Below are 17,244 nucleotides of genomic sequence, written 5' to 3'. Positions count from 1 at the left end.
GACTCTTTGACATGTCAAATAAAGATTTATTCAAATCCCACGATTCATTAAGATTAAGTGGTGAACGCTCTCTCAACTTCACTTTCTCCGTCCGCTCCATCGTTGCAGAGCATGATGGTCCCTCCCCTACACAAAACTCTTGTTGGGACTTTTTTCCTCCCTTTCCCTTAAACGTCAAGTGTAATTCATACCAAGGGCTTCGACTCTGTGCTCTCCCTGTCTTGAAGGTGGAGCAGATATCAGAAGAAACGGACTATGAGAAACCCCTCTGAGATGAAGTAACTTTTAGACCGTTCTTACTTAAATAACAAGCATCTGTTTGCGGATTGAACATCTCCATCAATCGAATGATAGCAGGTATGGCGCATATTTCACCTTTAGAGAGAGTTATCACTGCTGCTATTTATTGTATTATTATTTTCTTGTAAAAGTTTTCATCTTTGTATAAAAAAAAAGTTTAAACACTTTTTTTCATCATTCTAGCCTTTGGAAAAAAAATTAAGTGTCATGATCTTATACTTGCATCTCAAGTCTAGTTATTGATTGCAAAGCTTCTATGAAAGATGGGGCTATAATTAAGTTTTTTTTTTTCATGAAAGTTTAGGGAGTTCGTCAAGTTGAAAATGCACTGAATACTTTAAATATATATCAGTAATGATGATTAATGACAGTTAGGATATGTTAAAGACCTCTCATCTAACAACATTTATTTTAAAATAAGGCCTTGCAAAAAAAAAATTACACTTTTTCCATCAAACTTTTTTTGATGGAAAGTCTGGTTGTCATAGTAATTTTTATGCAAAGGAGACGATTACCATGCAGATTACTTATATATCTGTCAATGCAAATATTCATGTATCCATAAATGATTGGTTGACGGTGAGGGAAAGACATGCACTGAAAGATCCGGCAACTTTGAATGAATTAGTTTTAAATTTAATTGTAAATGAGACCATTAGCGCCACCGTTTGGTTGATGAAGCTGGTTGAAAAGTTTGCAAATGTGCAAGACTGACATTTCTGTGCCTTGTAATGGAAAAATGGGGTGATGCTGACATGGAGGGATATTTTCTACATCTAGCACTACAGCCAGTTTTCCCCCGCTAATCTAAGCATCTCAAGATCTTTTTGAGCAAGGCAGATGTATCTATGACAGAAAAGCCATCGGAAATGTCATAGCGATATTTCAGCAGTGATGGAGGAACGTCAGATTGCAGATGCTCATTTTAGCAAGAGAACTGCTGATAGAGAGATCAGACCTCATGTCAGACTGAGTTTGCCTGAGTCTCTCTGTTTTGCAGACTTTTTAAAGCTCAAGCTGTCTGCACATTTTACATCATAGACTTACTGGAATTTGTTTGGACTTTTGTAAGTGCTTCGCTTCTCACGGCCCTCTCCAGTAGGGATACATCTGATTTGTCATTGCCTGGATCCATAACTTCCCCGCACACATTCATGCACGTATTTCCCCCTCACACTTCCACTGAGGCCACACAGCATTGTCTGTACAGATTGATTCTCACAGACGGAGCGGCTGATGTAGATAATCCACATCGACGGCATGCCATAGTGAAGTGTGAGGTGAGAGGAGAGGGATTTCAGCTCCTCGGGGAAAGTAGTGAAGCAAGAATGCAGCAGCAATCTATATTCCAACCCACCCTCTCCACCCCTTAACTGACTACTGATTAGAAAATGTTGCTGCAGTCAATGTTTTTCTTGGGTGTTCAGCAATCTAACATATGATGAATGAGAAAGAGTGGTGGCTGTGAAACACTTGGAGTTGTGGTTTGCCTTTTTTTTTCTTTTTCTTTGTGTGACTGGATAATCATTTCTGTCGTGTTGCATTTATAACAAAGATAGCCTATAGAAATACTTGGGCTGTTTTAGCTTATGGATGCTTTTTTTGACATGGGATTAAAAAATAAAAAAAGATCATTGTGACTTTTTGTCTTACAATTCATACTTTTTTCTTGCAATTCTGACATTGATTCTGTTAATCTGCAATTCTGAAAAGAAAGCTGGATCAGTGGGATATAAATTGAGGGGTAAAGGTCAGAATTGTGGGGGGAAAAAGTAGCAATTACTTTCTATGCTGCGGCGGAACAAAAAAAACAGAATTGCGAGATATAAGCGCAGAATTACGAAATGTAAATTCAGGAATTGCAAGGAAAAATTCTGAATTGTGAGATAAAAAGTTGTAATTACCTTTTTTAAAAATATTTTTTTCCACATGGTGCAAATAGTTTTGGGTTTAGTAATGCTGGTCTGATTCTGAAACATAGTAATTGTAACAGTGCTATTATATTGCTCTTCCTTTTTCAAGATTTAATTGCTTGCATGCTTGCTTGCATGCCATCTTGTCTCTTAGTTAATGATTATGGAGTAACTCCAAGGGACCTTTTTTATCTTTTAATATAATATTGTTGCAGTTTTCACCTTGTTGCAAGGCCATGTTTTGTAATGCAATTCAATATTCCAACTTTACTGGTTATTAGCCGTGTATTACGTTGTATAATGTAAAGTCAACTGGTCATTAATGCAAAATAAACCTGTCATTCAGGACCCTGAAAGATCTCTTAAATCTGCAAACAGGTTTTCTCACTGACATGGAAAACCTGAAAATAATAAGGATACTTGGATAAAATTGTGATTTCCAGGTCTGGAAACATCATGGAAGTGTAAAAAATATTTATAAATTCATTGAAAATGTATTATTCATATTTATGCTCAGGTCAGTGCAGTCTCTATTATATGCATTTGAAAATCCTTGTCCTGCAATCACAAATGCTTGCAATAGTCATGGAAATGCATTGGGAACCTTGGTATCCATTTAAAAACCACAACTTTGTTCCTATTATTTATGTGCATTATTTATGTGGTGTGTGATTCCATGTGTGACCTGCGTGGAAGAGTCGAGCATCTTTTCATCACACTGCAAACTGATGGTCTGGTGGAAAAATAAAAGGCACCCCTATCTAAAACTTTTTCCAGTTAGAGCTTTACCTGACACATAAATGAATGCAGAAGTAGGCTGCTGATCGCTTTGTGCATGTACTGTATGTGTGTGTGGGTGCATGTGTGTTTAGATTATCATATCATTTTCTACTCTGATTTACTGGTAACAGTACCATTGCATTACCATCCGCAGAACCCCAGTATATACTTAATACTAACATTTAGCAAGACAGTAGGAAACGTTTCCAAACCACTGACTCAAAATACTCAAGTCAGTGCCTACAGGGTCAATATTCATACAGTCCCCGCCACAAACCTCCAGTCTCCACAGGCAGCATCATTTTCCCCAAATGGGAGATATTTTGTCTCAGCTGGTCGTTTAGGGACTAGTTTTTAAATGCGAGCATTTTTGTATGCTATTTGACTCATTTGTTTAGTCTCTAAAGCTAATGCAGAAAATCTGGCTTTCAGTAATTATTTGAACTATTTCTTTAGTAATAACATTTTATTGTGTGCATCTTAAAAGCAGATTCAAAGTTTTGTTTTGGAATCTGTGGGAACACTGTTGTTGACTTAACAGGTACATTAGGGTTGGATCTAAATATCTGTGGAATGTGATGATGGGGAATGAGGTGAACTGTATAGTATATACACTCACATATTCTCAGGGGTCTTGAACTAGTGCTACAAAGTCTTATTATTTGTCTCCCCCTAGTGGTCATAACTGTATTGATGTAATCCTCTGTTCCTGATTTTAATACTTCCAGCCCGCTCCTCCTGACTCTGAGGCAGCCTTAATATTATTTTTACATACTAAAGAGCTGATGAAAAAAATCAGGTTTGCTAAATGATCAAGACATCCAAAATGCACAGTGCTGGAACCAGGAATGAGATCCACTAATTTGTATGAATGCCTGTAAGAAATATGACTGATTACTGCCTGTAAGCAGTGATTTGACTCATCTGGTGGAAAAATAAAAGGCACCCCTATCTAAAACTTTTTCCAGTTAGAGCTTTACCTGACACATAAATGAATGCAGAAGTAGGCTGCTGATCGCTTTGTGCATGTACTGTATGTGTGTGTGGGTGCATGTGTGTTTAGATTATCATATCATTTTCTACTCTGATTTACTGGTAACAGTACCATTGCATTACCATCCGCAGAACCCCAGTATATACTTAATACTAACATTTAGCAAGACAGTAGGAAACGTTTCCAAACCACTGACTCAAAATACTCAAGTCAGTGCCTACAGGGTCAATATTCATACAGTCCCCGCCACAAACCTCCAGTCTCCACAGGCAGCATCATTTTCCCCAAATGAGAGATATTTTGTCTCAGCTGGTCGTTTAGGGACTAGTTTTTAAATGCGAGCATTTTTGTATGCTATTTGACTCATTTGTTTAGTCTCTAAAGCTAATGCAGAAAATCTGGCTTTCAGTAATTATTTGAACTATTTCTTTAGTAATAACATTTTATTGTGTGCGTCTTAAAAGCAGATTCAAAGTTTTGTTTTGGAATCTGTGGGAACACTGTTGTTGACTTAACAGGTACATTAGGGTTGGATCTAAATATCTGTGGAATGTGATGATGGGGAATGAGGTGAACTGTATAGTATATACACTCACATATTCTCAGGGGTCTTGAACTAGTGCTACAAAGTCTTATTATTTGTCTCTCCCTAGTGGTCATAACTGTATTGATGTAATCCTCTGTTCCTGATTTTAATACTTCCAGCCCGCTCCTCCTGACTCTGAGGCAGCCTTAATATTATTTTTACATACTAAAGAAAAATCAGGTTTGCTAAATGATCAAGACATCCAAAATGCACAGTGCTGGAACCAGGAATGAGATCCACTAATTTGTATGAATGCCTGTAAGAAATATGACTGATTACTGCCTGTAAGCAGTGATTTGACTCGAAGCAGGAGCGTAAGGGAAAAGGCAAAGGCAGGAGAAACCGTAGTCGCCGCAGCACCACCTCCGAACAGCCCTCGTTCCGATGGACCCGGGTGAAACAGATGCAGGTGCCAAAGGGCTGGTTTAAAGGGATCTCGGAGAACATTGTGGCCGATTATGACTACGCCATCCTGGAGCTTAAACGGGCACAGAAGACTAAGTACATGGATTTAGGTGTTATCCCCTCCATCAAGAAGCTGCCCGCAGGACGTATCCATTTCTCTGGATTCGACGACGACCGGCCAGGCAACCTGGTGTACCGCTTCTGCTCCGTGTCCGATGAGTCCAATGACCTGCTGTACCAGTACTGCGATGCAAAGCCTGGCTCCAGTGGCTCGGGTGTCTACATTCGGCTCAAAGAGCCTGGCAAGAAGAAATGGAAGCGGAAGATCATTGGAGTGTTCTCGGGTCACCAGTGGGTGGATGTTAATGGGATGCAGCAGGATTACAACGTGGCCGTGCGAATCACGCCCCCCAAGTATGCACAAATCTGCCTCTGGGTCCATGGGGACTCCAGCCAGTGTCGGGGCACCTGAGAGACTCCGTCAGCATCAGAGTCAGAAACCCTTGTGCCTCCCATTTGTGCACTACACAAACTGCTGCATTCATCAACACTAAAGACTATAACACACCTACCATTGAACTTTTCCAAGCTATTTTGATACCTTAATTTATTTTATTAGACAGCTTTTGTTATGAATCAGTTAGAGCGAATGTATTTCTAGATTCAGTTGTCCTAACGAGAACTAATTCTGTCCTAAACTGTCATTTTGAATTAGAAAATGTACTTCAGTCAGTGTTGTTTGATATGGGAGGCATTTGTTTTGTCTGGTAATCTGTCTGGATACCTTGAAGTAGAAAGCTAGATGACTAGTTGACACAAGAAAAAAAAAAAAACTTTTTTTTTCTGAGAGAAAAACTTTGAAGTTTATTTGTGGATTTTACTTCCCTTTTTCTTCTTGAAGAACACATTTGAGTATCAATGTGCTGGTGTTCTTTGAAATACTTTGTTCTTGTTATCATTATTAAATGTTATGATTGTGTGCCTTTGATAGCATAAACTGTAACCTGTCTTCATGGGCTTCCATTTACAATTGTTCTGCTTTTTGTATCACAGTGCAGACAATTAGTTGGAGGTGTACCCTTCAGATTCAGATGCCCTTGTTGACTTTTGGTGCTAATTTAATTTTAAAATACAAAACATCAGAGGACCTGTCGGAGAAACAGTCTACTGTAGAACTGTAAGTATGTATTTAATGTAAGACTCGTATTATGAGTTTCATATGATCATGTCATTCTTTAAAAAAATACACAGGGTTATTTAAATTTAGATATGGTTAATGATACATAGTGTAATTATGATAAAGAGAAAAGCAATATAGCTTGATAGGAAATAAACACGAAAAATGTTTATATAAAATTGATGTTTTGAAAAAACGGTTTGCATACTTTTTAAATTTGTACAACTTTTTCTAAATGTTTGTTATTAAGGACCAAATAAACATTTATATGTATTGGTCTAAGAGGACAAAATAGTGTGTTCATTTTTTTTATTTAAGCTTTGAATTTTTTATTTCCTCTCTTTGATTCTTTATTTCTCTATTATATATATATATATATTATATAATTATTATTATATTGAAAATATATATAAGAATGCATGTTTTTTTAAACCAGAAACATGTACCTTAAACTTTGCAGCTTAAAAAATACCGAATAATGAGTCGCTTTTTTTTTTTAATCATGTGTTGATATAGAGCTATCCTTGTGAAAACAGACACAGGGGGACGCAGGTGGGCAATTCTTCCCATCAGTGTTTATTGCATCTCATAGGGCTTACATGCACTATGTAGGGGTGTCAAATATGAATCAATAAATCAATTTTTTTTTCTTTCAAGAGAATTGTAAAAGAGAGATCCAAAGATCTGTCTTTGTCATTTCCACGAGAGATCTAACAGGGAGAGCGAGTTACAGAGGCTTGGCTATACAGGGCTGTCAGTCAGACCTTTCTGTAACACTGTTTAACAGTGACCTCCTGAAAAATTGTACAGATCTAAGAGTCCATCTCTGCTAATGAACCTACGCTCTGTTTTCTATGAACTCTATGTAGGTATTTTCATCTAATATATCTCCTCCAAGCTCTTGCTTTGCTGTGCAAACTACAGTACCACCACTCACCAGAGGGAGCATGAATCAACCGTTACATGTAACAAACAAGGGCCAGGGTTTATAATGTAGTATGAGTGGGAAAGACTGAGAACCAAACATGTGGATGGGTTCTTCTACAATTATACAAAATAACACTACACGTACCAGCTTCAATTAGGATTTCATACAAGCACAAGTAACTGAGACTTAAACACAACATTCCACAGACTACAACTGTGAAATCTTGGGGGCTTTTTTTTGGGGGGTCACTGTACATTTGTTACTTCAAGATTCTGCAAAGATTCTGGCCTTTCTTAGAGATTATCTGTAATTTGTAGCACTGAGATTTGGTGAATTAAAAATCCAAATTTTCTGAGGTTATGGTCTTGGGGAAAGTATGTAAACCGTGAACTGACAATGAAATTAAAACAAAGTTTAAACTAAAGAATCAAAAAATATATGTATATATCAGAAAAATAAATACCAGTTAATATACAAAAATGGGGGTTATCTAGGATAGAGGAGCCTGGATGTTATTAATTTATACATAATTCATATATATTTAGAATTTATATATTTATTATTTGTAAACAAACACATATCAATCAATGATGGGAGATGACAACAGCATGTCTTATAATCCGAGTACCAGGTTCACATCAATAAGTTGTACACAGATAAAAATTTGAGCAGAGGAGAGACCTTTTTTGGTCAATGAGGATAATATACACAGAGTACCTTCTGCAAATCATGATACATTGCACACTGCTCCAAAACTAACATACAACAGAAAGTGCTTCAACAACATGTTTAGGACCTCTGACCCCAAAAGGGAAGTCCTAGAGGAATGAGAAGTTGAGGGGATCCACATACACACATCATTCATTTCAGACTTAAACACTGGAAAAGACATACGTATCTTTTTTAAATTGTTAATTTTCATTTGTGTGTGTGTTTTAAATAATTTTATTCTGTTTTGTTCAAAACAAAGGATAACATCGAAATAAGCACATCTTCATTTTTCGGTTTGTTTTCTCTATGATTCAGTTCACAGTTTGTGCTACAACATGACACAGGAAGGCTGGGTGGGGCAGACTGGGCAGGGTTTGGGCTGGGGGCGGGGTCAGTGGATATCTAGCTGCAGGCTTCTCAGGTGTCTGGGGGTGTAAATAGACAGCAGACTTCTCTCACTGGAGCTCAGTCTTTGAGAAAACAAATACTGCAAACAGAGCACAGAGAAAATGTCACAGTACTTTGTGATTTAGTGCCTCATCTGAGTAGCCACTAGAAATATAACTATACCTAGAAAATTATAAGAAGTCCTTGATGTTCAGATCTGCAAGGGGGTCCTTGGTGGGAGGTTTTTTGGGGCTCTGAGCAGCTGGCCCTGGAGACAACTGAGAAAGTAAAGGGTGCATGAGGAAATGATGATGCAAACTGATTAAAATAATATATACTCTATTGTTGGGGTCAGTATGATTTTTTAAATAAAGAAATCATTTGTATTTCTACTTTGTAATATACTTTGTATTTGTAATGTATATATATACATATATATTAGGGCTGTCAGTTTAGTGCGCTAACTTAAATAATTAGTTATAAAAAATAACACGATTAAAATATTTTAACGCGGTTAACGCACTGGCCCCGCCCCCAGACCTGTACATCATCATCTTACATTTCATAGTTGACTGTTGACAAATATGATGCAGGGCAGCAACTCCATAAATGCAGTTATGCCCTAAAATTCAAGATATTGGTGGAAAAATGCCCCAGTATGTGTTCTTGTCTTATTTATATCATACGATATCACACGAGCAGGGAGAGCAGTAGGCTATTACACGAGTGCTGATTTTGTCCCGAATAGTACGAGTTTAAATGTGATTTTATACAACAGTTCAATAAATAAGAAGTTCATACTGTGTTTATATTTTAAACACAATATTATGTTTTTGCTAAATTTTGCAAAGAATATATTACCTTTAAAGCCACAGCAGAATTGTTGTGCATCTCCGAGCAACACAGCAGTGTTTAGTTTCTGAATGAATCCGCGTTTTGAACGAATCATGTGAATCAATGTTTCAGTAGCCCATTCATAGAGAGCCGTTTACTTCATTCCTGAATGAATCAGCCGTTTGAACGAATCGACTTAAGACATTTACCGCCACCTGCTGGCAGATTTAGTTTCTTATTAGAGTATAATTTAATTAATTAATAAATAATAATAATAATAATAATAAAAACATTAAAGGGATAGTTTACCCCAAAAATTTTTTATTCTGTCATCATTTACTCTCACATCCCTCATGCAGGGATGGATTAACACACGGGCCTACCGGGCACGTGCCCAGGGCACTAGACCAGAGGGGGGCCCAGTCGAAATACTGCTCCTCCATGGACAAAAAATGGCTGAATAATATTTTTTTTGTATTTGATACGTTTAGAACGTTCAGTGCGGCACAGAATCAGCTGCCCAATTCAAATCTGCGTTCGTGCTTTGGCTGGCGTTGAGCTAGACGTGTTTTTACAGTGCTGTGCATTATAACCAATCACACAGGATTCTGTTGAGCTTATGAATGCAATGGCCAATCAGAGGCATTCAGATGAGTCATCGCTGAAAATCCCGTGTTTTGTTCAGTGCGCGCGCTCGCTGACGGAATGCTGCTCTCGCGAATTCTCTCATCATAAACAAAGTGCAGATGTATGTACGATGTAAGTAAGATATTCATTTCACAGTATAAATGGCTTCAGTGATTATAATGGGAGTTGTTGAGAGTGCTTGAACTTTGTCTAGACTGAAGTTAATATTTTTTGATAATGTAAATATTCTTTGCTCTCTTTATGTACAATGAAAGTGTTATAATTAGTAACTTACAATGTTTTTATTAAATTTACGTTAAATACAAAGTCAGTCGTATTAAAAATATTCTGTGACATGACACCCATATCTACAAGTTAAAAGACGGGTTTTATGTATAGGCTAGTTAATGGATTACAATAAAATTAGGCTACTTTTCCCATAGCTCATTATAGATAAACTAATATGATCTATAAAGGTGCAAAATGCATTTACTTATATTTGAGAATCGTGATATTTTATGGTATAGTTAACAAGTTTGGGAAAATTTCAAATAAAAAAGGAACAAAATTTCATTATTTCTGTGTCATAATCCATCCCTGCCCTCATGTCGTTTCAAACCTTTCTTTTGTGGAACATAAAAGAAGGTATTTTCAAGACTGTTGGTAACAAAGCTGTTTTGGTTACCAATGACTTTCATTGTAAAAATTTAGTACATTCAATTCATCTTTTTTTTCCAGTGTATGAACAAACAATACTGAGATGTTTCACAAATTATCTTCTTTTATGTGTAATACATTTTTTTGTTGTTGAATCAAATAAAATATTTTTAAAGCTACAATTTGTAATGTCTACTTGATATTTTCTCATTTAACACAAAAATATCTTTAAATAATCTTTTGTGGGTATTTTCACTGTCAAAATTATTTTGCGATTAATTAATCGAAACATCCTGTAATTAATTAGATTAAAAATTTTAATCGACTGACAGCCCTAATATATATATATAAAAGTTTTTTTTTTCTCCATATTTTATGTTAATTACTGGTGCTCCAGGTGTTCCTGTCGCTGCTGGCCCTGTAAATGGAGGTCTCATCATGGGCTGACCCATCATCACAGGCTGGGGCATCATGGGAGCTCCTGCTGCTGGAGCCTGAGTAAAAAATATGAAATAAAGTAAGTAAATACTGTAAATGCAAAATACAGAGACTCTTTTAACAATTTAAAAGTGATTTCTCACCATGCTAAAGCCAGGCTGTGCTCCCAAGGTTGCTGCCATTGGTCCAGGTGGGGCGGCAGGGGCGGAGCTAGACTAAACACAATTGGAACAGGACCACAATTAAATATATACTAAAAATATTTGGTGTAGAAACAATTTTCACTCAGAAATTGCTAGTAAATTTCACAAATACTAAGAAAACGGCAAGTACAATGAAAAAATTTTTAGAAACTTAGAAAGTTACGGAAGAGGATTCCACGGTGCATTAAACTAGTTTAAAGGCAGATGAAACAGCACTGCAATTCTCAACAACACTGATGCGGAAAACAGGATGAACACTGTGCGACAACAATCGGAATACTTTTCAATCCACAAATTAATACTTACAATGGATTTACTGTAGTAACACTAAACCTACCCAATTCATATATTACTATTAAACACTCGTTAGGCAGTTGATTTCCACTTTGCCGATGAGATATTTGATGAGGAAAGGAAGAAAAGTGAGTTCGGCAAAATATGGACTTAAACCCTTGTCGACCGCATCCATGAGCATTACTCTACGACCTACGCCACTGCAGGCGCTGTTTGAGACACTCCAATGAGATGAAATGAACCTGACGAGTGTTTATTCTTCGCATTTTAATTGGACTTTTTTTCTCGAAATTGAACAACTTTGTTCTCGTAATTTAATGAGTTTATTCTCAACATTTTATTTCAGCTTTTTTTCTCAAAATTTAATGAGTTTAATCTCGAGATGGTTTTGTTTTTTTATTATTGCTTGGCTCTAATCTTCTTCCATAGAAAAGTACATATTTAATTAAATATAAAATTTTGAAGTAGGTTGGCGCCAATAGCCTCATGGGCAGTGTGCCGACATATAACACCATTGAACTTCAGGTGTCCTGAGTTCGGGTCCCGGCTCGCGGACCTTTCCCGATCCAGTCCCCCCTCTCTCTCCCACTTCACTTCTTGTCAATACTTAACTATCCTATCATAATAAAAAAGCAAAAAACCCAAAAATAAATCTTTAAAAAAATAATAATTTTGAAGTTGAAAAACGATTTTTTTAATTGTGTAAGAAAAAAGCAAGTGCTACCATCTGAGCGCCAGGTGTGCCCCAGCTAGTAGGGGCGAACTGAGGGGTCCAGTTAGCTCCTCCTGTTAGCTTCTTCTCATTCCACTGGTTGTCCCTGTACAAAACAAATAGCTGTCAGCCAACATAATGTGTAAATCATTCTTCTCGGTTCATAAATACAGCTCAAGGGCCACACAAAGTGAACATGATTAAATTGTGCTCCAAGGGAGAGCGAATCAATCAAGCTGCCATAACAGTGCAAATGAATTGTCAATAAGGGTCAGGTTGTATAATTCATGTCTGTGAATAGATGTTATCAGTGACAAGATTAATAGGTATCTGGAAACAACAGGGACATGGAGATGCACTGCAACAGACACTGAACTTACTTCTTTTGGTTTCCCACCCCCAAGTCTACAAGAGAGGAAGAAACAAGATAAGTCAGCGTCGGCAATGAAGGTGTGTAAAATGATTCAGTCTATCATTATTCCAGGCATACTTCCGACTAAATTGGCAAGTGAAGAGTCCAAGTCTCCTCCAATAGGTTTGATTGGTTGGGCAGCTGCTGCGGGTGCCATTGTTGGGGCCATTGCTGGTGCCATGGCCGGAGCCATTGTCGGTCTAACGGTGGGCACAATTTCAGGTGCCAACGGCGTGCTCACTGCAGCCATGGGGGTCCCGCCTGTGCTCTGAGGCGTTATGGCTGGCATTAGAAGGTCTCCTAATCCATCAAACACTGGGGTTGGCACAAAGAAGAGTGGGTTAATATAGCCAGGATGGATTGAGACCATTTTAGCCTAGACTTGATTTGGATTTACTGTACAAACTGCCAGCAATCCCATAATACACTAAGTCAGATGTAAAAGGAGTAAAACATAAGACAGAAACAATACAATAAAACATATATACACTACCTTTCAAATGCTTGGGTTCGGTAAGATTTTTTGAAAGAAGTCTTACGCTCACCAAGGTTGCATTTATTTATCAAAAATACAGTAAAACCAGTAATATTGTGAAATATTTTTGCAATTGAAAATAACGGTTTTCTATTTTGATCAAGGCAGAAGTTTAAGCATCATTACTCCAGTCTTCAGTGTCACATGACCCTTCACAAATCATTCTAATATGTTGATTTGATGCTCAAGAAACATTTATTATTATCAATGTTGAAAACAGTTGTGCTGTATAATATTTTCGTGGAAAACGATATACAACTTTTTCAGGATTATTTGATGAACAAAGTTCACAAGAACAGTTTTTATATGAAATTTGTCTTGCAATAAAGTCCTTACTATCGTTTTTCATTAATTGAATGCATCATTTCTAAATAAATGTATTACTTACGTGTTTACTTAATTATGTACTGACCCTAAACTATTGAAAGGTACTGTAATAATATTTTAAAAATTCAGACCCACACATTTATCAAAACATTCATGAGGTATTCAAAACTTTTACTACATGCATTGGAAAGTCGCAAACTGGGAACACACATCAACACATTTTTATACACAGGATTTTCATTGCATTACAACATGGTTGGACACATTCTGTCAGGCACCAAAAAATATCCTCACTGAAGAACATATCGGTTACGTACATAACCCTCGTTCCCTGATGGAACGGAGACGTTATGTCCTGACTCGACATTAGGGGTCTTACTTGGGAGCCCGAATCCTCTCTGATTAAGAGAAAATGCCAATGAAATTTGGCTAGTGGATTTTGCATGCTGAGCCACTCCCCGTGCACACGGGTATAAATAGGCGACAGGTGCATCCAGTCATCAGGTTTTATGCTGAGGAGCCGAGAACTTGTCCCTGGCAACCAGTGATGGTTCGAGGTTGTGGCATGGGGACGTAATGTCTCCATTCCCTCCATCAGGGAACAAGGGTTACGTACGTAACCGAGATGTTCCTTATCTGTCAGCCACTTCGAGTTATGTTGTGACTTGACATTAGGGGTCCATGGAAAGCGCTACAACCTAAACCCCGTTACAACCCTATGGCATTGCAAATGTTAACAAGCAGCCGTGTGTCAGATAAATGCTACGCAAAGGTCATAACCTTCCCACCGCAAATTCGCTGACCTTGGTACCCACAGTGACCATAGGTGAATATATCGCTGCTGGTGATAGCCAAGCCGCTGTTCCTTTCACCACAGAAATATCTTAACAGAAGGGATTCCGACCTTCAATGAAAAATTGCTTCAAGGCTTTCCTATTTGTTGCTTGGCAGTAATGATGGGGAAGCGAGCCTTCCAGAGAAGGGTGCTACGGAGGCCACATCCTACCCGTAGGGAGGTAACATGTGGAGACACTGATATGGACTGACCCAGGCCTGGGGCAGTACTACATATGGAATGGGACTCTGAGGCAGGTCCTACCTGACAGTAGGGATGGAACGACTGCCAGCACAGCCTGACAGAATGGTCTGTAAATGGAAGACACGGGTTCACCGAGAGGGAAACCTTACCGTGGAAGAATACACATATGGGATCGCCCGAAGGTAATCAAGCCATATGGACATCTAGCCCAGTACAGGGGCTGACCGGAGACCCGGGCAAGCTAACACCAATATTGGGCCTGGCATCAGACTGCCCCGCCCAGTCTGACTGCTGGGGGTACTGGAGGATACTCCACCAGGGTTCGCCGTCTGGGGAACTGTACTGGAGGAGGAAAAGGTGCTCACATCCCCGGGTGAGGGGGAATGGCGCAGCAAGAGTGGCACCGGCCAGCTCTACCCGCCACTTATCTGTTACCCAACACAAGGGAAGAAACTGGCTCAACGTGGAGACTGTAAACTCTTGCGAAGGTGTTTGGTGTTGCCCAGCCCACAGCTCTACAGATGTCTGCCAGAGAGGTGGCACAGCTCGCCTCGGGATTGGTTCACCAAGGCGATGACATCCACTATCCTGTGAGCCAACCTCTGCTTGGAGGTAGCCTTCCCTTTCTGCTGACCTCCGTTGCAGACACAGAGCTGCTCAGAGCTTCTGAAACTCCAGGCTTGGTCCACGTATACACGCAGCACTCTTACTGGACACAGCAACGCTAAGGCTAGATCTGCCTCCTCCGAGGGCAATGCTTGCAGATTCACCACCTGATCGTGAAAAGGCGTGGTGGGAACCTTGGGCACGTATCCAGGCTGGGGTCTCAGGACAACGTGAGAGTAGGCCAGCCTGAACACAAGGTACTCTTTGATCACTGAAAATGCTTGGAGTTCTCCGACCCTCTCGATGGAAGAGAGCGCGGTCAAGAGCGCTGTCTTAGTAGACAAGAATTAAGCTCAACTGAGTCCAGCGGCTCAAAACAGTGGCTCGGCTTTTATGTGATGAAAGTTGAGTCGAAGTCGACTAGTCGCTGATGACTTCATTAATGAACAAATAAGTCTGGAGTTGTGACAAACACCTTGTGCACAGCTATGGCATATGACACAGCGCTTCCCACATGGCTATTTCTCCTATAACAGCTAATTTTTATCAGTTCTTTTGTCTTTGGGTCATATTATTTCTCACAGATTTCCGCTCGTTCTAAATCAGATACAGATAAAGCGAGCATCCAGTAATATAATCACACATCTTGTGGAGTGCTTTCGGAGTATGCATTTATTTGTCATTTTAACTGTTTGGAAACCGAGCGTAAATGTGGAAGTCCTTCAAAAGATTTCTTATCCTGTTGTGCCCTCTACAGGACCAGTGACAAGTCAACGTCAAGATTAAAGCGTCATGGCAGAGCATTAAAGTCGACTAGTCGGTGCAACCCCTAGTGCGGACCAACACGTGCTTGCCAAGCAGCAGCGGCCGGAACTGCCGCAAGACTAGTAGCACTGTCAGCAACTCGAGGCAGTTGATGTGCCAAAGCAGTTGAGGCCCTGTCCAGAACCCAGAGGCTGCCTGCCCGTTGCATGTAGCGCACCAGCCCGCACTGGAGGCATCCGTTGTGACAACGACATGCCGAGTCACTTGTTCTAAAGGCATTCCGGCCCGTAGAAAGACAAGGTCCGTCCAGAGGCTGAATGAGCGGCAACATGTCGGCATGATGGTCACGCGAACTGTACCGTGGAGCCACGCCCATCTCGGGACTCGGGAGTGTAACCAGTGCTGAAGTGGACTCATATGCAGCAATCTAAGCGCCAAAGCTGCAGCTACGGATGCCATATGCCCCAGGAGCCTCTTAAAGTGTTTCAGTGGTACCAACGTCCTGCCTCTGAAGGAACTCAGTTCAGCAGGGACTGGGCACACTTGACGCGCTGTCATACTCACCGAGTCTAACTCCATACTGAGAACAGAGATTCTCTGCCCGGGGGAGAGCTTACCCTTTTCCCAGTTGACCTGAAGCCCCAACTGGCAGAGGTGCCGGCACACCAGATCCCTGTGATCACACAACTGTTCTCGTGAGCGGGCCATGGTCGAGATAGTTGTGGATCCTAATGCCCACTTCCTGTAACTCGGCACCCTCCGCTACTTTCGCAAAAAGGGGGGGGGTCTAGGAAAGCCAGAAGGGGAGGACCCTGACAGCCATACCCGACCCTCAAACGCAAACTGTAGGAACAGCCTGTGTTGAGGAAAAATGGAGACATGAAGTCAACGTCCTTCAGGTTAACCACTGCAAACCAATCCTGGAGCTGGATGCATCTGATAATGCGCTTCTGCGTCAACATCTTAAATGGAAGCTTGTGAAGGGCCTAATTCAAGACACGCAGATCCAAGACTGGCTTCTCGGCTGGAGGGACAGGCTCGATTGCGTCCTTCTCCAATAGGACAGTAATCTCCTTGCCCAGGACAGGGGCATCTCGGACTGCCATCAAAGTCCCGAGGACGCCGCTGAACCTGGGGGGGTTCGCCTGGTGAACTGAATCGCTTAGCCGAGTCAGACTGTCCGAATGAGCCAGCGGGATGGGCTGGGCAGCGTGAGCCACGCTCCCAAACTCCGTGCGAGTGGCACCAAAGGGACAATCGACATACCCACAGCGGTGGGAAGTCGTGCTAGATGGCCCAGAAATCACCGCGTTCTGGCCCATCATGGCAGGACTCCCCGTTTCCCCGGAGGGTCCAGCCGGAGACGCGTGGGAAGGCATGGCGTCCCCAAACCGCAATCTCTTGGCCGCTGGCAATAGGGGGCGTCATGGGCGAGAGTGAGGAGGCAGTGCGTTGCTCACTGTCAACCTATGAGCCGGATGGTCCGGAGGAAAAGGGAATTTCTATTTCTTTGAGAATGTGGTTACCACTGGCCCTTGGGCCAACAGCGGAACAGAACAAAGCAAAGATTCTCCATCTGGTGTCCTCCTGGGGACTTAGGGGCCAGCTGGGACA

At 40.4% G+C, this 17,244-nt stretch overlaps 2 protein-coding genes across 2 annotated transcripts in view; one reads left to right on the top strand and one right to left on the bottom strand.

Annotated features, from left to right (window-relative positions):
- The first annotated feature begins 4,545 nt into the window (after positions 1-4,545).
- On the top strand, positions 4,546-5,829 carry LOC107587853 (inactive serine protease 35-like). Its single transcript, XM_016275817.1, has 2 exons — positions 4,546-4,557; positions 4,881-5,829. The coding sequence occupies exons 1-2, from the start codon at positions 4,546-4,548 to the stop codon at positions 5,448-5,450; spliced, it is 582 nt and encodes a 193-aa protein (XP_016131303.1). The 3' UTR covers positions 5,451-5,829.
- An 889-nt stretch (positions 5,830-6,718) lies between these two features.
- LOC107587852 (clathrin coat assembly protein AP180-like) overlaps positions 6,719-17,244 on the bottom strand; it is a 58,547-nt gene continuing 48,021 nt past the window's right edge. Inside the window, exons 19-25 of the mRNA XM_016275816.1 lie at positions 12,437-12,673; positions 12,327-12,351; positions 11,959-12,052; positions 10,881-10,952; positions 10,686-10,793; positions 8,365-8,459; positions 6,719-8,281 (exon numbers count right to left, since the gene is read on the bottom strand). Coding sequence (XP_016131302.1) covers positions 8,373-8,459; positions 10,686-10,793; positions 10,881-10,952; positions 11,959-12,052; positions 12,327-12,351; positions 12,437-12,673 — 623 coding nt within the window. The 3' untranslated portion in view covers positions 6,719-8,281; positions 8,365-8,372. The remainder of the gene's footprint in view (positions 8,282-8,364; positions 8,460-10,685; positions 10,794-10,880; positions 10,953-11,958; positions 12,053-12,326; positions 12,352-12,436; positions 12,674-17,244) is intronic.

Source organism: Sinocyclocheilus grahami, unplaced genomic scaffold, assembly GCF_001515645.1.
Source record: "Sinocyclocheilus grahami isolate Dianchi unplaced genomic scaffold, SAMN03320097.WGS_v1.1 scaffold96.1, whole genome shotgun sequence".
In the NCBI taxonomy this organism is placed as follows: domain Eukaryota; kingdom Metazoa; phylum Chordata; class Actinopteri; order Cypriniformes; family Cyprinidae; genus Sinocyclocheilus; species Sinocyclocheilus grahami.
Note: the sequence above shows the minus strand (reverse complement) of the source record. Positions and strands in the feature narration are given on the sequence as shown.